This window comes from Anguilla anguilla, chromosome 19, assembly GCF_013347855.1.
Source record: "Anguilla anguilla isolate fAngAng1 chromosome 19, fAngAng1.pri, whole genome shotgun sequence".
Taxonomy (NCBI): Eukaryota; Metazoa; Chordata; class Actinopteri; order Anguilliformes; family Anguillidae; genus Anguilla; species Anguilla anguilla.
Genome location: NC_049219.1, coordinates 2,512,370 through 2,539,966, shown reverse-complemented (window position 1 = coordinate 2,539,966; position 27,597 = coordinate 2,512,370). Strand labels below are relative to the sequence as shown.

The 27,597-nt window shown below is 44.9% G+C and overlaps 3 protein-coding genes across 4 annotated transcripts in view; all 3 read right to left on the bottom strand.

Annotated features, from left to right (window-relative positions):
• The window catches only part of LOC118218915 (Bardet-Biedl syndrome 10 protein homolog), an 82,199-nt gene extending 77,111 nt beyond the window's left edge, over positions 1-5,088 (bottom strand). The window contains exon 1 of the mRNA XM_035401670.1: positions 4,975-5,088. Within this exon, the coding sequence (XP_035257561.1) occupies positions 4,975-4,992 (18 nt within the window). The 5' untranslated portion in view covers positions 4,993-5,088. The remainder of the gene's footprint in view (positions 1-4,974) is intronic.
• The window catches only part of LOC118218904, a 284,420-nt gene that overhangs the window by 205,775 nt on the left and 51,048 nt on the right, over positions 1-27,597 (bottom strand). The window lies entirely within an intron of this gene.
• LOC118218880 (NACHT, LRR and PYD domains-containing protein 3-like) overlaps positions 10,193-27,597 on the bottom strand; it is a 33,204-nt gene continuing 15,799 nt past the window's right edge. The window contains exons 12-17 of the mRNA XM_035401606.1: positions 24,222-24,392; positions 22,893-23,066; positions 14,973-15,146; positions 12,216-12,377; positions 11,113-11,159; positions 10,193-10,886 (exon numbers count right to left, since the gene is read on the bottom strand). Coding sequence (XP_035257497.1) covers positions 10,252-10,886; positions 11,113-11,159; positions 12,216-12,377; positions 14,973-15,146; positions 22,893-23,066; positions 24,222-24,392 — 1,363 coding nt within the window. The 3' untranslated portion in view covers positions 10,193-10,251. The remainder of the gene's footprint in view (positions 10,887-11,112; positions 11,160-12,215; positions 12,378-14,972; positions 15,147-22,892; positions 23,067-24,221; positions 24,393-27,597) is intronic.

Below are 27,597 nucleotides of genomic sequence, written 5' to 3'. Positions count from 1 at the left end.
AAAAACAGGCGTTAAACAGGCGGAGGTCAGAACAGGAATCAGCAAAACAAAGTCGGCAGTTCGGCGTCCAAGAAATTCTTGTCGGCGCCAGAGTCGACCAACGCCTGTAGCCTGAGGGGTTGTTGGTCCTGAACCAGTGTGGCATCGAGCAGTGGGCTAGACTGGTTCCGCAGCAATAGTCCGGAACTCAGCTGAAAATGCCGCCGCGCTGCGCGTGCCCTGGCGCATCGACAGCAGGCGCTGATTATAGTCTCTCCCGCAAACGGGGCGATCAGAGACTTCTCGCATTTCTGCAACGAAACTGGAGCAGGTGAAGTTTGTAGGAGGTTGGCTCTCCCAAACTGCTGTGGCCCAGTCTAATGCAGATCCTTTCAGCAGCCCCACGATGCAAGAAATCTTTTTCCCATCGTTGTTGTAAGTGGTGGGTTGCTGGTTGAAGGTCGAGTGAACGCTGCATTAGAAACGCCTTGCACTTCCCCAAGTCTCCAGCGTAGCGCTCCGGAGCAGGAGTGTGCGGCTCCCTGGGCAGGAGGGCTGCGTGGGTGTAGAGCTGGACCGGGTCGGGAGGAGCCCTCGGGGCTTCGGGAGCGGGAGCCGGGAGGCGGGTGGTCAGCTGCTGCATCTGACCAGCGAGTGCTGTCAGCGAATACCGGATCTCACGGAGGGCTTGCTCGTGCCGTCCCACGAGTGCTGCCTTGGCTGGCGAGGGCGTTGCGCAGGTGCTCTGGGTCCGCTGGGTCCATACTGGCCAGATTGTTCTGTCACGGGTCGGGGTGTGGTGGACCCAAATGTAGACTTGTACAACTGAGTGTCGAAACTCCCGAAGGAGATGTTTAATTCAAAGGCACACAATACAGCAGGCAGTCTCGTAGTCAGTTCATGCAAAGATCAAAAACCAGAAAAATCCACCGGGGCAAAAATCTAAGTCGTTGAACAAGCGGAGGTCAGAACAGGAATCAGCAAAACAAAGTCGGCAGGCAAAAAAATCGGTGGTCGGGTAAACAGGCAAGATCAAAACACGAGTCAGACTAACGAGAGGTAAACGCTGGAAAGGCACTGTAAACAGGAGGCACAATCTGGCAAGGAAGAACAGGGAAACAGAGAATGTATACCAAAATAACCAGGTGAGTGAAATGAGAGATAATTGAACAGAGCGTGAACATGCAAACAGGGAACAGGTGAATGAAATGAGTGATTAGCCAGTGTGTGAGAATGCGGCCAGAACAGGTGAGAGTGATCAGCTGAGGGGAGAGAGAGAGAAAGAGAAAACCACGCCCATACTACAAAACCGAAACAAAGATTGTGCAGGAGAAAAGCAGATCAACTAAAAGCAGTCAACTAAAAAGTGAAGTGACAACAGAAACACAACAAGATGCTGGTAAGGTGTAATTTTATTGAAATTAGGCTTGGGGCTGCTGGATGGCTCATTTAGTTGAGGCCCCACGCTGAGGTGCATGGATGAGCCTCACGACCTTGGGTCGAATTCGGACCGTGCCAGTGCCGACTGTGGCCGATAGCTCCACAGGGCGACGCACGATTGGTGCCTGTGTTGCCCAGGGTACGGGAGGGTTCAGTCAGACAGGGATCTGCGTTTCATCGCTCTCTAGCGACCCCCCTTGGGCGCTCATATGACTTACCTCTTCAGGCTGCACCTCTCCCCATCCCTCCCTACCCCCCTGTAAATGACTGTAAGCTTAGGGTTGTAACTAGGCAGCTGTTTCGTAGGTGACTTAGGTGCATTAACTGTCATAGTCCATAGACTGCGTTGCTGCCGTTCTCGTTGTTTAGTGTTAATCAGTTTAACCTTCAGGGTCTAAGCTGAACTATGCGGTTGTTCCCTGCACTTGGACCGGTACTTCTCTCTAGGGGTTTCGTAATACTTGTTCCTGGTTATGGTTATACACGTTGTTTTACGTCGCTCTGGATAAGAGCGTCTGCCAAATGCCAGTAATGTAATGTAATGTAATGCATGTCAGAGCTGCTTATGAAAGGTCTTCCTCCGGCATGAAAAACAGCTTTTGTGCTCTATTCCATTACAAAATATACATGCGCACAAGCTGAAATGTGGTAAATGTTTATTTTTCTCATCCAAGCAGAGTAAAATAATCCATTAATGTGTAGGCTTGTTATCATACCAAAGCTGATTTTTTTTTTTTAAAGGAAAGCCTTAAGACTAAACATAAGGTCATGTCATGGCTGTGGCTCTATCACATGGGTGTTTGCTGTAATTACAACAGGGAAAAGGTTACTCAGACAAGCTCGTTCCTGTTAAGATAATATACTTCATGCTGGTGTGTGGCATTAGAAAACTTCTGAGAATTCCTCTGCAGGCTGTGTAGTGTGTGTCTCCCTGGTGCCCCTTATATTAAAGCCTGTTAAAGGAAACCTGTCTACCTCTACCTCATGTACGGTGCCATGAAAAATATTTTCCCCCATTCTGATTTCCTATATTAGGGCCTAGTTTCAGATCTTTACAAAAAATGTTATATTAGACAGAGGGAACTGGAGTAAGCAGTCAACGTTTTAGAAACTCCCAACTTCTGCCTTGAGTCTCACCCTCTGGAGTTCAGTCCCTTGTAGTAGCGTCACAAGACCACCGGATGGCGGAAAGCATCCACTTTCTGTTTCCAGTATTCCAATACAGCCCAGACATCTGGTAGCGAAAGTAAATACTCTGATATTTTCGACTATTTCAAGCTCCTGCCACGGCACATAATGGTTTTATTAAATTCCGTTTAGCATGAGGATGGGGGTGTAATTTCAAAGAAACACTGCACTGGTTGATGCACTGAAGATGCTCATTTTTATTGTACACACAGAGCACGTACACAGCGCATCAATACACACAGACACATGCACATGCACAACATGCACACACACGCACACAAACACACACACAAGCACATATACACCAAGTTCACCTGATCATATAGATAGATGGTTTGATACTGTGGTTTGTGTCTTTGGAGGCCCTATTAGACTGAAGGCTCTTTTCTTTCTGGGGAGGCTACGCTCCTTCGGTGTGTGTAGCAGGATGCTGGCCATGTTCTACCAGATCATTGTGGCCGGTGTCCTGTTCTACACCTGTGTGTGCTGGGCTGGGAGCCTCTACTCCAGGAACACAAAAAGGCTCAAACTGATCCAGAAGGCCAGCTGCCACCCTCTGCTGTTGTTTTGGGTGCAGTGGGTGTTTGCCGACTCTCCCCCCCCCTCTCTGAGCCAGCCCCCCTTCTCTGCTTCCTCGGCCAGCCCTCTAGCTGCCCTCCTCAGCCTTGCCCCTGCCTTGCCCGTGTTCTCCAGAAGGTAGAGCACTGACTGGCGGGTGAACCCCCAGCGTCCCACCTCCACTGGATATACTGTCGCTCTCTAACTGACCTCCTTACACTCCTTACACTCTCACACTCCGCTGCCAGGTCGGAGTACTTCAGCCGTTTCCGCTCATAGGCTGCTTCTGCCCCCTCCTCCCATGGGAGGGTGAGCTCCATAAGGAGCACCACCTTCACCCGAGTGGACCACGTCTCCATATAAGGAGCACCACCTTTGCCCGAGTAGACCACGTCTCCATATAAGGAGCACCACCTTCGCCCGAGTAGACCACGTATCCATATTGTCATGGTTCTGTATTTTCAGTTTTTCCCCTTTTGGCCGCCAGATGGCGGCACTTCAGTTTTGTGTTTCAGTTCGTTCTCCCTTCCTGTGTTAATTGTATTATTGGTTTTCATTATTCTATTATTGTTCCCACCTGTGTCTTGTTATCCCCTCCCTTTCTGGTTTGATTGTTCTTTGAGTTCACCTGTGTCTTGTTACCCTTGTCTATTTAAGTTCTTTGCTCCTTGACTCGTGTGCTATTTCCTTGCATTTCATGTGTGTTTCTGTCTGCCTGTATTTTGACCTGCTTGTGTTTCCACCTGTGTGTTTCTGTGCGTTTCTGCCTTTGTCTCTGCCGTTTGTTTTCTGTACTTTGTGAAGTTCTGTTTTGTCCAGAAGTTTTTTTTGTATTTTTTAGTTTTTGTTATATGCCCCTTGTGGCTCTTTGTTCTGTTTTCCTTTTTTTATATTAAAGTCTTGGTTTGAATTTCCCTTTTGATGCCACCTGAGGTTTTTCTCACTCCGCACCTGGGTCGTCACCCGCAAAACCCGACACACATAAGGAGCACCACCTTCGCCCGAGAGGACCACGTCTCCATATAAGGAGTACCACCTTCGCCCGAGTAGACCACATCGCCATATAAGGAGCACCACCTTCGCCCGAGTAGACCACATCGCCATATAAGGACCACCACCTTCGCCCGAGTAGACCATGTCTCCATATAAGGAGCACCACCTTCACCCGAGTGGACCATGTCTCCATGTTAGGCCACAGGAACGCTGTGCTGATTTCATTTGGGAAATGGAGCTGTGGATTAAGATCTACATGCATGCTCCACCCTCTGCCTGGAACCAGGGCTCTACTCCCACCTTTGTGTCCTACGCTCCCCTCCTCCTCTGCTTGCCTCACAAAGTGGGTTTGATGCTCTTTCACAGGAGAGGCATCTCTGTTTGCCTCCTGTCTGCTGGTTTCTAGTAATTCCAGAAGCTTCCCCAGCAGCTGGTCATACCTCCATCTGTAGCACCCCTGTGCTGGAGCCATCTCACAGCCTGACAGAACATGCTGGAGGCCTGCTCTGTGTCCCTGTGCTGGAGGCCGGCTCTGTGTCCCTGTGCTGGAGGCCTGCTCTGTGTCCCTGTGCTGGAGCCGTCTCACAGTCTGACAGAATGTGCCGGAGGCCTCGTTTGGGTGCAGCACAGAGCGGACGGTCTCATCCGCACCAAACCATTAGCGCAGGTTCTGAGGAGAAAGCAGGGTGTCATAATTGGCCCTGATCAGGAAGATAAGCCTGGCTTGTGGTATCTTCCACCAGTCTGACCCACTAAGCGATCGGTCCTCCACACTGTCCATCCTCCCAGACCACCTTAACTGCTAAAACCTGCTACCTCTCCTGCGCCATCCATGGTGGGATGACCCAGAGTCTTTTGTGTCCCTCTGTTTCCCTGCTGGGGGGGGTTGTGCCCCTCTGTTTCCCTGCTGGGGGGTTGTGCCCCTCTGTTTTCCTGCTGGGGGGGGTTGCACCCCTCTGTTTTCCTGCTGGGGGGGTTGTGCCCCTCTGCTTCCCTGCTGGGGGGGTTGTGCCCCTCTGTCTCCCTGCTGGGGGGAAGCAGTCAGGTAGAAGCAAACTGCAAACATAGAATGCATATCAGGCCACTGCTATATATACCACAATTAAACCATCAGTGAAAGCCTAGGATATACCGGTATATTTATAAATCAATGACAAACTATGTTCTACAGCATATCCAGCAATTTACCCACCCAGATATCATTTCTGATTAACAATGTTGTACATTTTCAGCTTTCATAAAATGCCAGTAGTACAGATTCTGATGTAGTCAGCTGAAAGGAACTTCTTAGCTTACAAAGGAGATGGTGCAGTAGAATGGGCACATCCAACTTGTTCAGGTACAGGGCATAAACAATATCTAGAGTTAAAAATATGTCTGATGTTTGAACAGACTAGGCAGAATTTGTGTCATTTCAAACAGATTGGAATATGGGTTTAACATCAGCATGCCTTTGGAGCTGAGTGAGTACATTTAACATGGTCGGTGAAAATAGCGGTGATATGTGTTATTCAACTAATCATTTAAACAGAAACATTTACTCTAGACATTTGACACACAAACAGTAAAAATAACACATACAAATGCAACATTACAAACTTGCACCAGCAGGCCTTATCTGATAGAAGAAAAATCACATAATCAGAACAGACATTGCCACAGGAATACCAAACGTGCTGCAATGCGACTCACCAGGGCAATGTTGCTGGAAGTGATGAGACAGAATTGCAAACATCTTGACTTCATTTCACAATCTGCATGTCTAATAATAAACATTGGAACATTGTACTAATACGAGACGACTGTATTGTGAAAACTGAGTGTGATTTAGAGTTGTGCACTTTGATGGTAGGTACTGCAATTAGTGTCTTAGGGTAAGAATTCTGCCAGTCAGTTTGGCAAATTGAGTTTTCCACATTGAGCCAAAGCAATCATAACATACTGTAATGCATTTGTAATGTGTGACTGCAGATATCAGAAATGCATCTGAAAAAATGAGAAAAACTGTAGGGTCTCAGGAACACCTCAGAGACTGGATGTCATGCAAACCACACTTCTGCCCTGATTTTGGCTTAGTGGTCTAATCCATTCAACTGATGCGCAGCAGATCCAGGTCAAACCTTCAGGAAAACCATTTATTTGAGAGGTAACACAAACATACCAGCTCAATAGACAAGCAGTGCCTTTTCAAAATGTATTGAGTTGTGGTTACACTACAGCAACAGAAGCAAGCATTCATCAGACACTACACAACTTCTCTTATAATGGATTTTATTTCCACTACTGTAGATGGATGTCATTGCTTCAACTGCAGATTTTAGCCCCATGCTGATCTACTCAAATTGAGCCCAAACATAATCCCATACAGAATATGAAATAAGTACTACTGTGTAAATCACAACAGCAAAACATTTGATATTTTAATAATTCAGGTTTAATCATTGCATATTATTGTCTGAAAATACAGAAAATTAAAGCAAAAAAAAAATCCTAAAAAAATTAATAAGGAAACTCAATCCATCATTGTTTACAGTAATGAAAGGAAATAAGTACACTGCAGTGATCATTCTGCATTCTCCCTATCAGCTGCATTTGCCAACAGAAATTTGCACATTGGAACTGTTGTGAAAATGAATGAAAGCAACTGTAAAAACTGGTAAAATGCACATTTAAGTGGAGGTGTTTGCCACTGGCTTCTTTTAAAAAAGATGCAGATACAGGAGACAGAATTATTATTTCAGAAACATTTTACCCTGCCATCTTTTGGCATTATTACTCTCAATGTTATATTAATGTTTTAATAATCAAAAGTAAATAAACACACCTTGAACATTTGCAATATAAATGTATTAAAATGTAAAAAAATATCACATTTAGACAGCAAGTGCATAACTTGAACTGCTAAAAGATAATACTCTTATGTACAGGGGTTAGGCTGTACTGAGGTTATATATATATATATATATATATATATATATATATATACATATATATATAAAATATTGGGCACAGCTGAAATTGCACTGGTAAGGCATTGGTCAAGGAAGGTTGCAAGTGTGTGATTGGGTGAGAGTGTGTTTGTGTGCGTGAATTTGTGAATGTGTGTGCATACATGTGTACGTTTGTGGGAGTGACTGTGGATGTGAATGTGTGTGTATGTGTGTGAGTGCATGAGTATGTGTGTGCCCGGATTGTGTGTGTGTATGGGTAAGAAAAAGTGTGTGTGCGTGCGTTTGTGTGAATGTGTGTGTGACTGTGTATTTGAGTGTGTGTGCATGCAAGAGAATGAGTGTATGTATGTGTGTGTGTGTGTTTATACGTGTGTGTGAGAGTGTGTTCGTGTGCGTGAATTTGTGAATGTGTGTGCATACATGTGTACGTTTGTGGGAGTGACTGTGGATGTGAACGTGTGTGTATGTGTGTGAGTGCATGAGGATGTGTGTGCCCGGATTGTGTGTGTGTATGGGTAAGAGAAAGTGTGTGTGCGTGCATTTGTGTGAATGTGTGTGTGACTGTGTATTTGAGTGTGTGTGCATGCAAGAGAATGAGTGTATGTATGTGTATGTGTGTGTTTATATGTGTGTGTGTGTGTGTGTGTGTGTGTATGGGTGTCAGAATGTTTGTGTATACATGTGTATATGGTGTGTGCAAGCATGTACGTGTATGCATGTGTGTGCATGTGCGAGTGCATGAGTATGTGTGTGTGTGCGTATGGGTAAGAGAATGTGTGTGTTTATACATGTGTGTGCGTGCGTACGTGTGGGAATGAGAGTGTGTGTTTGTTGACACGTTTATGTTTGTGCGTGAGTGCATGAGTGTGTGTGTGTGTGTGTGCGTGCGTTTGTGAATGTGTGTGTCCGTATACTGTATGTGAGTGTGTGAGTGAGAGAAAAATTGTGTGTGTGCATACAGGTATGAGCGTGTGTATGTTTGCATGCGCGTGTGTGTGTGTGCATGAGATTGTGTGTGTCCGTGTGTAGGTGTGAGAGAGTGTGCGTGCGTAGGTGTGTGAGTGCGTGTGCATGAGTAAACATGAGTGTGAGTGCGTGTGCATGACTGAGAGAGAAAGGGTGTGTGTGAGAGTATGTGTCTGTGTGATGGAGTGTATGTGAGAGAGAGAGGGTGTGTGTGTGTGTGTGTGTGTGTGACTGGGTGTGCGAGAGGGTGTGTAGGTGTGTGAGTGCGTGTGTGTGAGTCTAGGTGCATATGAGTGTGTGTATATATGTGTGAGTGTGTGATTGAGTGTGTGTGTACGTGTATATGAGTGTGTGTGTATATAGGTGTGTGTGTATATTTGTGTGCGTGTGAGTGTGTGTATGTGTACATGAGAGTGTGTATGTACATATATATGTGTGTGTGTGTGTGTGTGCATGTGTTCGAGTGTGTATGCGCACGTGTGTGTGTGTATGCATGTGTGTGCATGTTTGTGTGTGCGCGCATGTGTGTGTGTCTCTACTCCAGTTAGCAGAGGGACACTGAGAAGTGTGTGTGTTGACATGTATGTGTGTGCGTGCGTTTGTGTGAATGTGACTGTGTGTGTGTGAGAGAGAGGGTGTGTGTGTGTGCGTGCGTGGGTGTGTGAGTGCGTGTGCATGAGTGTACATCAGTGTGTGTGTGCATAGGTAAGAGAATGTGTGTGTGTTTTTACATGTGTGTGCATGCGTATGGGAATGTGAATGTGTGTGTGTTTATACATGTGTGTGCATGCGTATGGGAATGTGAATGTGTGTGTGTTTATACATGTGTGTGCATGCGTATGGGAATGTGAATGTGTGTGATGACACGTGTTTGTGTCTCTGCATGCATGTATGTGTGCGTGCGTGCGTGAGTGCATGAGTTTGTGTGTGTGTGCGTGTGTTTGTGTGAATGTGTGTGGATGTGAGTGTGTGTGTGTGAAAGAGAGGGTGTGTGTGTGAGTGACTGAGTATGAGAGAGAGAGAAAGTGTGTGTGTGCATACGGTTATGAGCGTGTGTACATATGTATGCATGTGTGTGTGCGCATGAGAGTGCACTGGTGAATGTGTGTGTTTGTGTGTGTGAGAGATTGTGTGTGTTCATGTGTGTAGGTGTGTGTGTGCATGTGTGATTGGGTGTGTGAGTGAATAGTTGTGAGAGAGTGTGAATGCGTGTGTGAGTGTGTGCACGAGTGTACATCAGTGTGTGTGTGTGTGCATGGGTAAGAGAATGTGTGTATGTTTATACATGTGTGTGCATGCATATGGGAATGTGTGTGTGTTTATACATGTGTGTGCATGCGTATGGGAATGTGAATGTGTGTGTGTTTATACATGTGTGTGCATGCGTATGGGAATGTGAATGTGCGTGTTGACAGGTGTTTGTGTCTCTGCCCGCATGTATGTGTGCGTGAGTGCATGAGTTTGTGTGTGTGTGTGCGTTTGTGTGAATGTGTGTGTGACTGTGGATGTGACTGCGTGTGTGTGAGAGAGAGAGGGTGTGTGTGAGTGACTGAGTGAGAGAGAGAGATAGTGTGTGTGTGTGTGTGTACATACAGTTATGAGCGTGTGTACATAAGCATGCATGTGTGTGTGCGCGTGAGAGTGCACTGGTGAATGTGTGTGTTTGTGTGTGCGAGAGATTGTGTGTGTTCATGTGTGTAGGTGTGTGTGTGCATGTGTGTGATTGGGTGTGTGAGTGATTTGGTGTGAGAGGGTGTGTATAGAGTGTGAGTGTGTGTGCACGAGTGTGTGCGTGCGTAGGTGTGTGAGTGCGTGTGCATGAGTGTACATCAGTGTGTGTATTTGTGAGTGCGTGTGCATGAGTGTGAGAAAGCAAGGGTGTGTGTGAGAGTATGTGTGTGTGTGGATGTGTGTATGTGGGTGTATGTGTCTATGTGTATCTGAGTGTGTGTGTGTATGTGTATATGAGTGTGTGTGGTGTGTGTGTGTGAGTGGGTATATGAATGTGGTGTGTGTGTGTGTACATGAGTGTATGTATTTGTGTGTGCGTGCATGTGTGCGAGTGTGTATGCGCACGTATGTGTGTATGCGTGTGTGTGCACGTGCATATTTGTGTGTGAGCGCACATGCATGTGTGTGTGTATGCGTGTGTGTGCGCGCATGTGTGTGTGTGTCTCTACTCCAGTTGGCAGAGGGCCACTGAGGCGTCACGCACTTCAAATCCAGCACAGAGGGGTTTGTGTTGAGTGAAGTGTGTGTGGAATCTGTGCAGCAGGGTCAGTGTGTCAGAGTCAGAGACGCTGTAGAAGGACAGAGTGCCGGCCGGACGGTCCACACACACTCCTACCCTGTACACACACACTCCTCTACCATCATCATCATCATCATTATCACACGCTCCTGCTCTGCGGTAGGGGGAGGTGAGGGCAGGTAGGTCTGTTTTGTTCCAATTGTGCCAGACAGAGTAACCGAGTTTATCAGAGTCACCGTGCTTAGAGCAGCTCAGACTCCAGGAGTTTTTATTGAATCCAAACATACAGTCAGAATCCCCTCCTTTCCTGCTGATTCCTTTATCTGTCACTGCTATATAAACCTCTCCCCCCGACTCAGACACACTGAACTCAGCCTCCCAGTAACAGCGCTCACACACACTCTCTCTGCACACAACCTGGGGCCAGTAATCAAATCTCTCTGGATGATCAGGATATGGCTGCTCCTCTCTCCCCGGTGTGTGTGTCACCCTCCTGTTCCCCTCAGACAGAGACAGGTTTCTGTGCGCTGTGTTTGGATCCAGTGTGAGCTGACAGCCGTCTGCACACCAGACATTAATGAGATTAATTATCACTATTAATATTCACCTTATTATGTGTGTGAGAGAGAAAGGACTGTCATTGTACCTCTGTGTGTGTGTTTGTGTACATGTGTGTTTCTGTTTGTGTGTTTGTGTGTAAGAGAGAAGTCTCTCTCACACACACACACACACACACACAGCAGAGTGTGTATCTATGCAAAGTGTTCTGTGTCGATACACACTCACATTTCCTGGGTCCTGGTTTGGTCCTGTTCCCTCCTCCATGGTCCACACTGTAAGAACAGCAGAACAGAATTCTGAATTTTAACCATCCTTTATTTCCACTCTCAACACACCAATGACGTCACATACATAAAAACAAAGGCACAATAAAACACAAAACCACGATCATATGAAAAAAACACAAATCTGTCAGAAAGGAAACTTATCCCATTCACTCACCCTGTTCCATGAGCAAAAACAGCTCCCCTCCCTCCACTGAACATAAAACACCCTTATAACACACACACTGAAACACACTCAGGTTCATTGCTTTGTAATACTGAAACTCCACCATCACTGTGTCCCTGATCAAACCCCTAACTACAACAACCACATCTTATTTACTGCAGTGATCCCGTGCAGCACCCTCCACAGGAGATCCCCAACTCTCTTGAGTAACGCTGGTTTGTACAGTGCCCTCCATGCCCCCGCCCCCCCCCAACTCCTTTTGTGTGTGTGTGTGAGAGGTGCACTATGGAAACTCTCTTTACTTACAGCAGTGTGAGTGTGTCCAGTTTAGCAGCAGACAGCGCTCTCACTCCTGAGTCTCCTGGGTGATTGTATCTCAGGTCCAGCTCTCTCAGGTGTGTGTGTGTGTGTGTGTGAGGTGCAGTGTGGAAACTCTCTGAACTTACAGCAGTGTGAGTGTGTCCAGTTTAGCAGCAGACGGCGCTCTCACTCCTGAGTCTCCCGGGTGATTGTATCTCAGGTCCAGCTCTCTCAGGTGTGTGTGTGTGTGTGAGGTGCATTGTGGAAACTCTCTGTACTTACAGCAGTGTGAGTGTGTCCAGTTTAGCAGCAGACGGCGCTCTCACTCCTGAGTCTCCTGGGTGATTGTATCTCAGGTCCAGCTCTCTCAGGTGTGTGTATGTGTGTGTGTGTTTGTGTGTGTGTGTGTGTGAGGTGTATTGTGGAAACTCTCTGTACTTACAGCAGTGTGAGTGTGTCCAGTTTAGCAGCAGACGGCGCTCTCACTCCTGAGTCTCCTGGGTGATTGTGTCTCAGGTCCAGCTCTCTCAGGTGTGTGTGTGTGTGTGAGGTGCAGTGTGGAAACTCTCTGTACTTACAGCAGTGTGAGTGTGTCCAGTTTAGCAGCAGACAGCGCTCTCACTCCTGAGTCTCCTGGGTGATTGTATCTCAGGTCCAGCTCTCTCAGGTGTGAGGGGTTTGAACACAGAGCTGAAGCCAGAGAATTACAGCCTCTCTGTGTGACTCTACAGCCTGACAGCCTGCAGAGAGGACACACACACCTTACATGCATTAATATAAACGAACAGGGCTGTGTGTGTGTCAAACACATAGCTGTGTGTTACATACCTTACACACATTAATATAAACGAATAGGGCTGTGTGTATCAAACACATAGCAGTGTGTTACACACCTTACAGCACATTAATATAAACTAACAGGGCTGTGTGTGTCAAACGCATAGCAGTGTGCTACTTTACAGCACATTAATATAAACTAACAGGGCTGTGTGTATCAAAACACATATCAGTGTGTTATACACCTGTGGTGTGGGGATGGCTGGTTTAAGCAGCCACACCTGCCCTGGGTCAAGCTAATTAGACCTGGCCAATTGGATAATTGGTTAAGAATGAGATAATTGGCCAGGCTAATTGGACCCGGGAACAGGAGTGGCTGCACCTGTGCGTAGTGAGGTAATCAGTGTGCACAGGTTAAATCTGCCATCCCCACTCACAGAAGGGAGCCTCTGTCATGACAGTTTTATATCTGCTCCTTGGCGGTAACATCTTGCCAACCTCGTAAATAAATGTGGACGGTTTGAACATCATCTCCCTGTGTCTCTGTGCTGGAGGGCCCCTAAGAAAGCCACTTCGGTGGCCTGTGGCAGGCGTGTTCGCCACAGTGGCGCCCAACGTGGGGCTGCTCCGGCACAGGGAAGAGGCACAGGAGGGCCAGCCTGGAGGCACACTGGAGGAGGTGCAACTGAGGTGTTCCTGACATGGCTTCAGACAGATCCTCCAGGCCAAAGACAGGGAGCGGGAGATGATCAGGGAGGGGAAGGAAGTGATCCTCAGCTGGGACGCTGGGGAGCTGGACCTGGCCGGGAAGGCAGGTTAGCTACCGGCGGTGCACGAGAGGTGGTCGCGCCGTGAGCTGGACTTGGCCGGGAAGGCGGGTCAGCTACGGGCGGCGCACGAGCGGTGGTCGCGCCGTTTTGCTTCCTTTTTTGTCCCTTTTGTTGTTTTAGTTTGTTGTTTTGGCCTGGTTGGTTTGCCCGGAGCCCATGAGGGGGTAAGCCTGCAGCAGCCTACCAGCAGAGCCGACTGGCGGCCCCCACAGCCACGAGGGTTCCTGGTCCCCAGCGCCACAAGGAAACCAGCCCACTAACCCAGCCACCCCACCACAGCCCCTGGAACAGCCCAAGCCGGTGACACCCCCACCAGCCAGCCGAGCAGCCCAGGACTCCCCGCGCTCCGAGAGGGAGGAGGGAGGAGGGGGGAGGGGGGAGGAGGGAGGAGGGGGGAGGGGGGAGGGGGGAGGGGGGAGGGCTGCCTCATCGTCCGGGGGAGGGTCGCGACATGTACTGGACTGTTCCGGGGCCACCTGCCCCTGAAAAGATGTGTTAGGGGAGTGTTAAGAATGCTTGGATTTTTTTTTTTTTTTGCTTGGTTGGAGTGCTGGGGGGGGAGTAGGCTTCGGCCAGAGATTCTCCCTGGCCTCAGTTTGGCGTTGGGGGTATGTGGTGTGGGGATGGCTGGTTTAAGCAGCCACACCTGCCCTGGGTCAAGCTAATTAGACCTGGCCAATTGGATGATTGGTTAAGAATGAGATAATTGGCCAGGCTAATTGGACCCAGGAGCAGGAGTGGCTGCACCTGTGCGTAGTGAGGTAATCAGTGCGCACAGGTTAAATCTGCCATCCCCACTCACACGAGAGAGCCTCTCTGTCATGACAGGGTTTTACATCTGCTCATTTGGCTGTACCATCTTGCCAAACCCTCGTCAATAAATGTGGACTGTTGGAACATCATCTCCCTGTGTCTCTGTGCTGGAGGGCCCCTAGGAAAGCCACTTCGGTGGCCTGTGGCAGGCGTGTTTGCCACAACACCTTACACACATTAATACAAACTAACAGGGCTATTTGTGTTAAACACATAGCAGTGTGTTACACAACTTACACACATTAATATAAAATAACAGGGCTATGTGTGTCAAACACACAGCAGTGTGTTACACACCTTACATACATTAAAATAAACAGTGCTGTGTGTGTCAAACGCATAGCAGTGTGTTACACACACTAATATAAACTAACAGGGCTGTGTGTGTCAAACACATAGCAGTATGTTAAACACCTTACACGCACTAATATAAACTAACAGGGCTGTGTGTGTCAAACGCATAGCAGTGTGTTACACACCTTACACAAATTAATATAAACTAACAGGGCTGTGTGTGTCAAACACATAGCAGTGTTTTACACACCTTCTACAGCTCAATATAAAATAACAGGGCTCTTGAATTAATCATGACTATTTAAGAAAATGACCAGTTAAACTAAATTTGAACAGGTTCAATTAATTTTCATAATTTTGAATAATGTATGAATAGAAACGATTTGACGCTTCTCAAAAATATGTTTTTTCCAACTCATGTCAGATTTAAAATGGGTTTCTACCAAGAGGAAGAACAGGAAAATGTTGCTTTATTTCAGTGAAGAAAAATAACTCTCTTGTCTATTTTAACATTAAAAACATTAGTAATATTAGTGCTATATTTAGTCATTATTAACATTAGTGCTGTATTTTGTCACATTGGAACCCTTTTTGATTGAAGGGGTTTGTGTTTGTACTCACCCCAGTCTCTGCACTTTACAGTGTGGGTCCTCCAGTCCAGCAGAGAGCGCTCTCACTCCTGAATCCTGCAGGTCATTGTCTCTGAGCTCCAGATCTCTCAGCTCTGAGTGAGGAGAGCGCAGGACTGAGGCCAGAACATCACAGCCGCCATCTGTGATATTACACCAACCCAGCCTGTGGAGAGACCACACACACACACACACACACAAACACACAACACACATGCGCACACACACACACACACCACACAGACACACACACACACACACACAGACACACACACACACACATACAACCACACACACAATTGAAATTCACTGCTAATTGTCACACTGTGCACCTTGGCAGCAGATAAATGTGGAATTTCCTATTTGTACAGTACGTGCATTCCTGGGATGTACACAGTACACACAAAAACAGGAAGAGTTTATATTAATTATGTTCATAAAGTATTCTGACTAATCCACAAAAAAAAGGTCATCACTTGGCTCAATTAACAAAAAATAACTAAAAATAAGGAGCCAATTCAACTCAAGGTTGGAGGCTTCCTGCAAGGATTTCATTAACAAAACTGTTCCATGTTGCGATGATATCACATGGCAAACAACATGATTGCAAACATATTTCATTTGCTAACACAAGAAACTGCAGTAGTATGATCACTATGGTGTACTTTACCTCACCTTCAGTCTACAAACATCTTTATATTTTAAAAACATTCAATCTTCATCTAATAATGTAACCAAGGCGGCAAATGAAATACACTGTAGCGCCATCTGCTGGCTGCAGAGAAACACCACAACTGATTATTGCCATTGACTGGTACTACAGGTATATGGAGGACCAAAAATGTAAAAATAATAAATAAATAAATGACTCAATAAATGAATTAATGTATAAATAAATAAATACAAAAGCAAGAAAATGTAAAAATTAATGAATGTACAAATAAATTAATAGACAAAATCTGACAAATGGGTATTTGCATTTATTTCCATATTTATTTCTTGATTCAGTCATTTCTGTGGATGTTCATTCCCATATTTATTTATTGCTTGATTCATTTATTTCTGTATATACTTATATCCTTATTTATGTTTTGATTAATTTATGCCTGTATATATATATTGTGGCATGGATCGGGGCATGCCCCCACAGTGCCCCTCTCAGCCTTATAGGCATCAGCTAAAACCTGCCACCAGGCCAGCTCTTCAGGACCCAGGACAGCGCCACTCTAGGAAGCCCAGCCACAGGACCCTGGAGAGCGGCAAATTGGAAATTCCTCAACTCCCTCCTTTGCAGTCAACACACCTGCAATCAATGAGGCAACACAGCTGCTGCCACTCCAGGGAGATGGCTGGGAGCTTAAAAGGAGGCCTTTTGTCTCCCTTGAGGAGAGGGGGTTTTGGGCTGCAGGAGAGCTGTTGAAAACTGTTGATAACTTTTTCCCTACTTTGCAGAATCCGGTGGAGACGCAGGACCACATCCCTCTTCCTGCTTTGAAGAGGGATCCCCTCAGCGGTCTCCCGGACGCCGTTACTCCTAATTTTGGTTGCTTTACTTTAAGTTAATTCTGACAAGAGACTTTAGTTGTCGAGTTTGGTTTTGGTTTTTTTGTATATAATTTTTGGTAAATAAAAGGCCCTGTTGGGCTATTTTTCCCCAAACCTCCGGTCTGTGTATTTCTGTGCCGCCCCGCCTGCACCGTCACGCCCAGTGCGGTGCCACAATATATTTCTGTATTTATTTCTGTATTTTTTTAATCCATATGTTAATTAGGGGGCTGTCAATGAAAATATGTCATAGTGTCACAATATTTCCACTGGTTGATCGATACCAGAGTACGTAGATTCACTGTACATGCCTTGCTTCAACACCGGTTGCTTTTTACCACATTTACGTTAGTAGGGCAGAGCAGGGCAAAACGTAACACAGATTTTATTTTTTTGGTTAGGTGGTGCAGCTTGAATGACGTATTTCAGGATAAACACTCAGAATGACCCTTGCTTTCTCTCCAATGAAAGGTGAGGGATTTTGATAAACATTTTGGGAGATGATGCCAAATAAAAGTTTGTTTTGGTGATATGTAAGCAAATTATTTACCAGAAGTATTTTTTGGGTGCTGTAATGTGTGTGCCTATCAAAGGATCCAAATGTATGTAATCGTAAACAGTCTTTTCGTGACTAACAGATTACATATTTTTGATAGAGCAATCAGCTCCACCTGCAGGATTAAGACATGCACGCAGACTCACAGAGCAAGGGAACATAACAGGACTGAAAAGGGAAGACATTCAATGGGAACTGCAGAATAATGCTGGGATAACTTGAGAAGGGAAAAGAACAGGACCACATAAAAGAGTTCATGATAAACTTTACTTTAGAGCTTAAAGAACTGTGGCATACATACAGTACGGCTGCACTCAATCTCCTGAACAAGCTACCTCACTACCTCACTGACGTCTTACATAGGTTGGTATATCCTGTTTCGAAAAGCCTAGGGCTCCACCTAGTGGATAACCTGACTACACTACAAATGTACAGTATCGTGATAAGTTTTCACCAGTTGGCAATAGGCTATGAAAAACATTTAAATGTAATCAATAGATAGATTAGAAACAGTGTTTGTATCCTAAAACATCAAACTGTATTGAGTTACCTTACTTTGTGTGAACCTTTAAAGGTATTAAAACTTAGGTTAGCTCGCCATGTCAGTTTCTGAATGGCACGTCCCAGAAATTCCATTATGGTATTAAATCATAATTAGGATGTAGGTGTGAATGGTTTGTATTAAAAATGATTAATCTAGTTCTAGTTATATTTTCAGAATTGAGCCAAATAGGAAAACTGTTGTTTCCTATACAGGCAAGAGATAGCCAGAGGCTTGAGTCTGGCTGACCTAGCTGAAAATGCTAGTCCTCATTATGTGCTCTTTTGTGTGGATGCTTTGACAGTTTGTTCCAGGTAGCTGCATCACAGAGATTGACCCTGTAGTGTTCAGCCATTTGGAGGAAGTGGCTCTTCGCCTGAATGTTTCACTCCATAATTCAGATTACGCCAGATCAATTGGATGCCCTTCTCACAAACTGCCTGAGGAAGCACTGGAGAGTTATTTATTAGTTGGTTTGTCTGTTCATCATGTTGCAGCACAATTAATTAACAATTAATCCCTTGCATGTCCACTTCCCATGAGTTCTCAATAGCATGCTTAGCAGGGTGATCTACACTAGATCATTTAAACTTAATCCAGTTATGCACAGCAAGTTTTATCCATCTATGCCTCAGTGGTGTTTCTCCCATCTCATTAGTAATGCATTAATTGGTGTTGTTCTGAGTGCCCCACAGCATATCCTCAAAGCTTTTGCCTGTTTAACTTGTGATGCCAGGAAAGGAATTGGGGTGCTGTCCACCAGGGGGCAGCATCGGCCCTACAGAGAGGTATTGCTGCAGCTGTGGCCCATTACCTAACCATGGGCTCTATAAGAGGCCTAGCTTCCAGGCCTAGGGGAGGGTGCTTTTAGATGGTGTTTGGGAGCGTGGCTATGGACAGTAATAATGACCCTGTGCTCTATATAGCAGTGATGAGTCTCCTTGTGTTCCTGCTATATAATGACCCTGTGCTCTGTATAGCAGTGAGGAGTCTCCTTTGGTTCCTGCTATATAATGACCCTGTGCTCTATATAGCAGTGAGGAGTCTCCTTGTGTTTCTGCTATATAATGACCCTGTGCAACCTCTACCTTCTGCCTAGCAAGATAAGTAAAGCCAACTGCTGTAGAATTTAAATGTTCTGAAATCCAGACTTTAGCTTTGGACTGGAACCACAGAAGAGTGACAAAACTAAGTGATGTAACATTGCACCTAAACAGCAGTTTGCATGTTGATCAGATTGACCCTCTTCCCTAAGATGTACACACATACCCTATCGACCAATAGTTGATTTTACCAACAGTAATAATATCTGATTTTATGCTCAATATCTTCAGAAATGCCACAACCCTGTAGCACACACAGGTGTGTAATGATGAAGGAGTACAACTCATCTTCATCACAAGGTCAGCATGAGAAAGAGAGTGGGGTATAAGTTAGAGCTGCCGCGGTATTGATTTATTTCCTTACTGCAAAAATTAGCGAAGCCATTCAAATCGTTGCGGTAACCGCCATAAAAAATTATAATTTAAACCTCCAGCTACGATTTCGTTTTTTACTTTCAAGTACATTTCTGGAATGGCTGTTTCCGAGAAATAGGTTCTGCCCGGCAGTTCATGCTGCTTGTCGAAGGACTGAAGCATAGCTCGGAATGATGGCTTTCCTACAGTCCGGAAGGGCACCATCTCCACAACCAAATACTTTGTTACAGTTGCTGTAAGTGCTCGCCACTTGTTGCTGTCCCGGTTGTATTTAGTCACTCTGGCAAATGCCTCTGAGACTCCTAACTGACGTAGTGCCGAGCCGGTACCTCCCGAGGTAGATGGGGTGCCTTTCATTGCATCGTATAACGGACGATGAGTGGTCCTAAGAGGCAATGCTAGATTTGTCCTGGTTCCTCGCATGACGTTGATTTTCCTGCTGCAAATGCGGCACACTGACTCATCCAAATTCTTTGGCTTTCCATCTTCATCGGGCTCAAAGCCAAAATGTTCCCAAACAGGAGAAGTAACGTTGGGTTTCGCTACCATGTTTTTAGCCTAATTTGAAGCGAAAACTTTCTGTAGCCAACAGTTGCAAAGCACGTTCTGGGTGACACTTTCTCCGATCAGAACGTTAACTGCGCAACTGTGAGTGAAAACTTTCGAACACATGGCTACACAATTATAATTATTTTAAAAATTGCATTGCATTTATTTCAGATCACAACTTTTACAAGTAAAACTTGGAACATAAACAATTGGCCTAAAATAAACGGGGGAAAAAAAACCCCCAGCAGTGAAGCGGTGATCAGCTTGACTCTGCGGTGAACGTGATGTGATTGCGTCACCACGGTAATGCAGTAACCGCGGCAGCTCTAGTTTGCCGGCCACTGACCTGTGTTCAAAGCCTCTCTAACTACTCTGAGAACACTGTCCTCTAGCTGCGCTTCTCGCAAGTCTTCTCGGGTGAACTGTTCTAGTTGACCCAAATTGAGATGAGTTGCAAAAGCATACAGCTCAGGAACACCTTCTCCTGGAACACCTAGTTTGTCTGCCAAGTGCACATCACTGTCACTAGACTCCTGCACATGCACACGACCACAAATCGCCTTCACATCACCCTGTGAAAGGTTTCTCCATGTCTCAATGTCCAGTCTCGGGAAAGCAAATCAGCCTCGACATTGACCTTCTCAGGGCGATATTTTACTTCAAAATCGTATGTGGCTAGGGCAGCAAGCCACCTATGCCCTGTAGCATTAAGTTTCCCTGTCGTCAACACGTGATTGCGTTACCGCGGTAATGCAGTAACCGCGGTAGCTCTAGTATAAGTATGGATTTCATTAGAGTGCAGAGCAGGTAGTGAATAATGGGGATGGATGAAGACTGCAATATGTGACAGAAGTGAATCCAGAAGTCGGTGAAAACCTGGCAAATGAAACTCAATACAGCTCAATGTAAAGTTCTACATGTGGGAAATAAAAACATCAGGCTAGATTACTTTATGGGAGGAACGACATTGGAATGTGCTCAATTTTGGGAGTAATAGTTGATCAAATCCTTTCAGGTTCTAGGTACTGTGCTGTTGCAGTAAAAAAGCCAACAGGATGCTGGGATAGTAGTGAGTATACATCAAGGCTCCAGAGTGCGACCATTTTGGTTGAACATGCGACCAAAAATCTGTCAAGTGCGACTAAACATTTTCATTAATCACACCGGTGCACCTGACATTTAGCAGGTCTGTCTGTGTGTGTGTAGTGTAGCGTTATTTTTTTCCCCCACCCACATTCTGCGAAGACCCGCCCCTACTCTGCCTCTGATTGGCTCTGACCCTGATATTCTTCTTCGCTGATTGCGGGTGGGGAAATAAATAAGGCACGTGTGTATTAGTGATGTGCGGATGGCAGTTATATCCGCGGGCACCACGGTTAATCTGCGGATCGGGCGGGCCGAGTCATAAAAATTAACATTCTGATTAATAGCGGATGGGTTGTAGGTGGGTGAAATAATACATCATTAATGAGGAAAATATTAATTACATTCTCTAAAATGTAATATTATATTTAAATAATATTATATATTTTAATCTTCATTTTTCGTTAGGCGTGAATTAGCAGACTAGACTCTCGTTGCGCCAATTGCGGCGTCCACTTGTTTTAAGCAGCAATGGAGGAAAAAAAGATCTGAGAGAAAATTTTAAAAAGGAGAATTAAAAAAAGGAAGGGCAGAAAAGTTCCATGTGGGCGCAATTTAGTGAAATAAATAACCATGACGAGTCAAGTGCTGGGTATGTCATATGCAACAGCTGCGAAATAATGAGAAATAGCGGTAATGTGTGATCGGGTGAAAATTATTTGTTCGGGTGGGTGGCGGGTGGATGATTTACGCGTCCATGCGGATTCGGATGACGTCAGAGCCGATCCACGCATCACTAGTGTGTGTGTGAAACCGCGCCCTGTACTCCTCCGGGAGCAGCGCACACTTTTATTTGAGTTATTTGAGTTTGATTTATTCATTTGAGTTTGTCAAGCACTTTAAACATCAGCACTTTTTAAGTTTATTTTTTAAACAATTGAGGTTATTGCCATTTCTTGTTTGTGCTGTCATTTAAATAAAGAAAAAACATTTATCTCCACCTTTATTCCTGTTTACAATCATTTACATAACGTGTTAAGAAATTACCAATGTGTATGGGAACTGACAAAAAAGGTAACACTTAAAATGTATTATTACAGCGCCAAAAGGCACGGTGAAAAATTTTGGGTCTAACTAAATTATGTGCTGGTGCACCTAAATGAAAAAGTTAGGCGCACCAGTGCATCCAATGTAAAAAGTTAGTCTGGAGCCCTGTAAATCCAAGGAAGTTATACTTATTTTATACAATACCTTTGTCAGACCACACTTAGTGAACTGTGTGCAGTTCTGGGGACTGTACTACAAGAAAGATATAGAGGATCTGGAAAAGGTTGAAATAAGGGAAACCAAACTGGTTCCTGGTATGAAAGATAAAAGTTTTGAGGAAAGACTTCAGATGCTTAACTTCTTCAAGCTTAGTAAAAGTAGACTCAGGGTTATTTGATTGAGTCTTTTAAATTCATAAAGGGGATCAACAAAGTGAACTACAAGAGATTCTTCAGGTTCAGCTCTGTTAGTATGACGAGGGGGCATAAAAGGAAATTAGCAAAAGGTAAATTCCACACCGACGTTAGGAAGTATTTTTCACACAGAGAGTAGTCACTGTGTAGAATAGCTTGGCGCATGTCATGTAGTAGAGGCAGAAACTCTGGGGGTTGTCAAGACCGGGCTTGATACGATGCTGGATACTATCTAGTTTGTAGGTAAACCTAGCACTAGTGGTAGGTAGTAAAACGGTGAGCATGTCGGGCTGAATGGCCTATTCTCATCATTATGTTATGTTATGTCATTTTTGTTATGTTATGATCGACTTGAAACATATTACTGTACTGAAAGTGGTCCATATTTCACAATGTCAATCATGCATTCAGCATTCAGTCATCACCTGTGACCTGATGCTACAGACTCCACTGAAAACTTACATTCTGGTCAAGAACCACAAACCTGGCAACCCTAAGACTCATGAGGGTTTATCCTGCTTTTCTTTGTTGTGCTAAAGCAGTTAGAAGAGAGGGATGAGAACAATGTGGACAAAGAAAGAATTCTGGTGGACATAGGAGTAAACAGAGAGAAAGCACTTTATAGCCTACATTTCACTGCACAGAGCCATAATCACTAATTCTATTTAGTTAAGGTCACACAGTACACAGCACTACTCACCCCAGTCTCTGTAGTTTACAGTTTGGACTCATCAGTGCAGCACAGAGCAGCTTCACTCCTGAATCTCCCAGGTTATTGTAGCTGAGGTCCAGATCTCTCAGGGTTGAGTTTGATGACTGAAGAGCAGAGGCCACAATTTCACAGGACATCTCTGTGAGGTCACAGCCGTTCAGTCTGCAAAAGAGAGTTGATATATTATTGTATTTTTAAATAGAGCAATATCCTGTAAAATGTGATATGTGCAATGTAACAGTAATCATGTTGAGTGATGAAGAGTGATACTGAGGATCTGCAGATATCCACCCCACACTTGCTGCAGCTGTGCTTCAGCTGAACTTACTGTAAGAGGCCCTCTGTGTCAGTTCTGTTCTTTCCTAATACAGCTAGGTCTATTACAGGATCCAGAAGAAGCCATGGGGAGATGACAGACCAGCAGGTTGAAGGAGCCATGTCTTTTCCCCTCTTATTGTAGCTTTCCCCATTGCATACTTGCACAATTAATAAGAGCATTTCTCCTCTTTCTGCCCTTGCATGTCCACTTCCCATGTGTCCTCAATAGGATGCTTAGCAGGGTGATCTACACTAGATCATTTAAACTTAATCCAGTTATGCAGAGCAAGTTTTATCCATCTATCCCTCAGTGGTATTTCTCCCATCTCATTAGTAATGCATTAATTGGTGTTGTTCCCCGAGTGCCCCGCAGCATATCCTCAAAGCTTTTGCCTGTTTAACATATGATGCCAGGAAGGGAATTGGGGTGCAGTCCACCAGGGGGCAGCAACGGCCCTACAGACGGGTATAGCTGCAGCTGTGGTTCATTGCAATCACATCAGCTGTGGGCCATTACCTAAACATGGGCTCTATAAGTGACCTAGCTTCCAGGCCTATGGGAGGGTGCTTTTAGATGGTGTTTGGGAGCTGGGCTATGGACAGTACGGTGGGTTGGTGCCAGTTTTGTTTGAAGCAGCTAAAGGTGCATATAACGACCTTGTCCTCTATATAGCAGTGAGGAGTCTCCTTGTGTTCTGCTATATAATGAGCCTATGCTCTATATAGCAGTGAGGAGTCTCCTTGTGTTCCTGCTATATAATAACCCTGTGCTCTATATCGCAGTGAGGAGTCTCCTTGTGTTCTGCTATATAATGAGCCTATGCTCTATATAGCAGTGAGGAGTCTCCTTGTGTTCCTGCTATATAATGACCCTGTGCTCTATTTAGCAGTGAGGAGTCTCCTTGTGTTCCTGCTATATAATGACCCTGTGCAACCTCTACCCTCTGCCTAGCAAGATAAGTAAAGCCAACTGCTGTTGAAGTACACAGAACTACTCACCCCAGTCTCTGCAGTTTACAGTCTGGATTCATCAGTCCAGCACAGAGCAGCTTCACTCCTGAATCTCCCAGGTTATTGTTGCTGAGGTCCAGATCTCTCAGGGGTGAGTTTGACTGGAGAGCAGAGGCCACAATTTCACAGGACATCTCTGTGAGGCCACAGCTGTTCAGTCTGCAAAAGAAGGGTTTATATGTTATTATATGATTAAATAGCACAAAATACTGTAAAATCTGATATGTGCAATGTAACAGTAATCGCATTGAGTGATGAAGAGTGATATTGAGGATTTAAAGTTACTGATGCTCTGAGGAAAATGACTTTGCTACACTCTCCAACTGCAGCACTTTGGGCCTGAGAATTAGACGTCCTGTTGGACAGAACTCTGACAGTTCTACAGATGAAATTCTTACTCAAATGGCCCCCTTTCTTCTGACATTTGGCACAGATACAACCAAAAGTAAAGATGCAAAAAGGGTGGATAGTGAGTTAGGCTCTGCTTCTTTACTTTTGCTGGTAACTGTGAGAAACTTCCCACAGCATTGCAAGCCAATACACAGCAAAAGCCAGATTCACTTTAGAAACAGGAATGCAAAAAAAGTGATCTGTTCACATATAACCAGGTACTGTAGTGCAGTCTGTCTGTTTTGCTGAGGTTATATATAACCATGTAGTCAAGTGCATCTGTTCTGCTGGTGTTTGGCGTCTGCCAAATGCCTGTAATGTAATGTAATGTAATGTAACATATAACCAGGTAGTGAAACCAAAGCTATGTAGGAACTGTTAATGATGAGTTCATTTTGTTGGAATAGTGATACATTAAATGGTGCTGTCCAAGGAGAGACCATTTAGCTTTTTCCAGGGTTTAGGAAACTTCAGAATCCTTGTACAGGCCAGACTTTAGCCTGAGATAAGCCACAGAATTACCTCAAAAACAGGCACTTTAACAGTCCCCTGAGAAGACCTCACCCTGACACCCTTTATATCCTACAATTCCTCTACCTTCCTATTTTCACTGTGTCTACAGGCACTATTGGATTCTGGGTCAGCTTACACCAGAATAAATTCTCATAACCATACTCTTGATCTGGTCTTAACTTATGATACAGAATTAGCAAATATAGCAGTTATGCCTAAAACCCCTGTGCTATCAGATCATTATTGAATTACTTTCCAACTTTCACAAGTCTGTCATGCGTCATCAGATCCTTCATTCTACCTTATCTGTAAGCTTTCCTCCAGGACTGCAAATGCTTTTATTAATGAGCTCCCAGGCTCATTTGTGCACTGTAGGGATTTTCCACCCAAACACATACAAAAATGCAAGCATTAGCTCAATTGATCAGCCGACAGACAATACAAATTACGTACTTTCCAGAACGCTGGATACTATCGCACCTCTTAAGAAGAAGAAAGTCCGCTATAAGGAATTAGCACCCTGGTACAATGACCATACTCGTGCTCTCCAACAAGCTTCATGCCAACTTGAGCGCAAAAGGCGTTCTACTAAATTGCAGGTATTCCTCCAGGACTGGAAAGACAGTCTACTAACTTATAAACGTGCCCTCTCCACAGCACGTTTCTCATACTTATCTACTTTAATAGATGAAAATAGAAACAATCCTAGTCACCTGTTTAACACTGTTGCCAGGCTGACCAAGAATCAAGTTGATCCATGTGCCTCAATATCATTTAGTAGCAATGACTTCATGAATTTCTTTGATGACAAAATTAGGCTATAAAAATCAGGGGCAAGATTCAAAGTTCTCCTACTACCCCTCATATAGGGTCTGCCCTTCCATCCACTTAATGCATGGATGCAGAATCTTCAGAAGAATCTTCAGAAAGACGGGCGGCCTATCTGAAATCTTTAGCTCCAATAGATCTCATGGAGTTTAATGTCATAGTTAATTCCTAAAAATCTTCTACTTGTCTTCTAGACCCTATCCCTATGAAGCTTTTCAAGGAGCTATTACCAGTGATTGGAACACCAATGTTACATATTGTCAATGTGTCTTTAGCATCTGGACACATACCACAGACTCTTAAACTTGCAGCCATCAAACCGCTTCTTAAGAAGCCAAACTTGGATGTGAATGACCTGTCTAACTACAGGCTTATCTCAAACCTCCCTTTCTTTCTAAAATAATAGAAAAGGCCATTTCAAAACAACTTGGTTCATTTTTGCACGCCAATCATATATTGGAAGTTTTTCAATCTGGTTTTAGACCCTCTCACAGCACTGAAACAGCCCTGGTCAAAGTACTCAATGACCTACTCCTCGCTTCCGACCATGGCTGCATCTCTGTACCTGTGCTTTTAGACTTAAGTGTGGTACTTGACACAGTTGATCACCTCATCCTTCTGGATAGACTTGAAAATCTTGCAGGCCTCCTTGGACAGGCACTCTCTTGGTTCAGGGTTGCTTTTTATCACTTGAGAAACATCTCAAAAATTCTGAAAATACTGTCCTTACATGATGCAGAAAAGCTAGTTCATGCTTTTGTTACTTCAAGATTAGATTACTGCAATGCTCTTTTTTCTGGATGTGCAAATTCCTCTCTGAAAGGGCTCCAGCTAATTCAAAATGCAGCAGCTCGTATTCTCACTAGAACAAGGAGATTCGAGCACATCAGCCCAGAGTTAGCATCGCTTCACTGGTTGCCAGTTAAATTCCGAATAGACTATAAGATACTACTTCTTACCTTTAAAGCCTTACATGGGCTTGCCCCTTTGTACTTAAATGATTTACTTCTTCCTTATATTTCCTCACGAACGCTCTGTTCGCAGGGTGCAGGCCTCCTTGTTATTCCTAGAATATCTAAAAGTACCATAGGTGGTAGAGCCTTCTCCTATCGTGCTCCCCTCCTGTGGAACAAGTTGCCAGCCCATGTTTGGGGTGCAGACACTATCACCTTATTTAAAGCTAGGCTCAAAACATATATGTTTAGTCTCTCTTATATTTGAGGGGCAGGATTGGGTGACGAGCATAGTTATAGAGTCTCTGGTGGACTGAGCAGTTAGTGCTGTCACTGGATCATCATTGGTAGTGCTGTGTTAAGCTGAACCGGTCATGGTCTGGTGATGACTGTCTCAAGCCTGCCCTCATGGCTGCGTTGGCCCCTGCCTCTGTTTCCCTTAGCTATGCTGCCATAGTCTTATTCTGCCGGGGTTTTCGTTATCACACGTGGGCACTTCTGTTTCTTCTGCTCTGCTTCCTAATCTACCATTTGAATCCCCAAACAATATTTTTTTTTCTCATCTTCCTCAGTTCTGGGCACCTGCCCGGAGCTCTAGCCCAAGTTTGCTGAGCACCCCCTCTGGCCCAGAGCTCCAGCCCTAGACCAGCTAGACCAGCTGGGCACCCCCGACTCCTGCC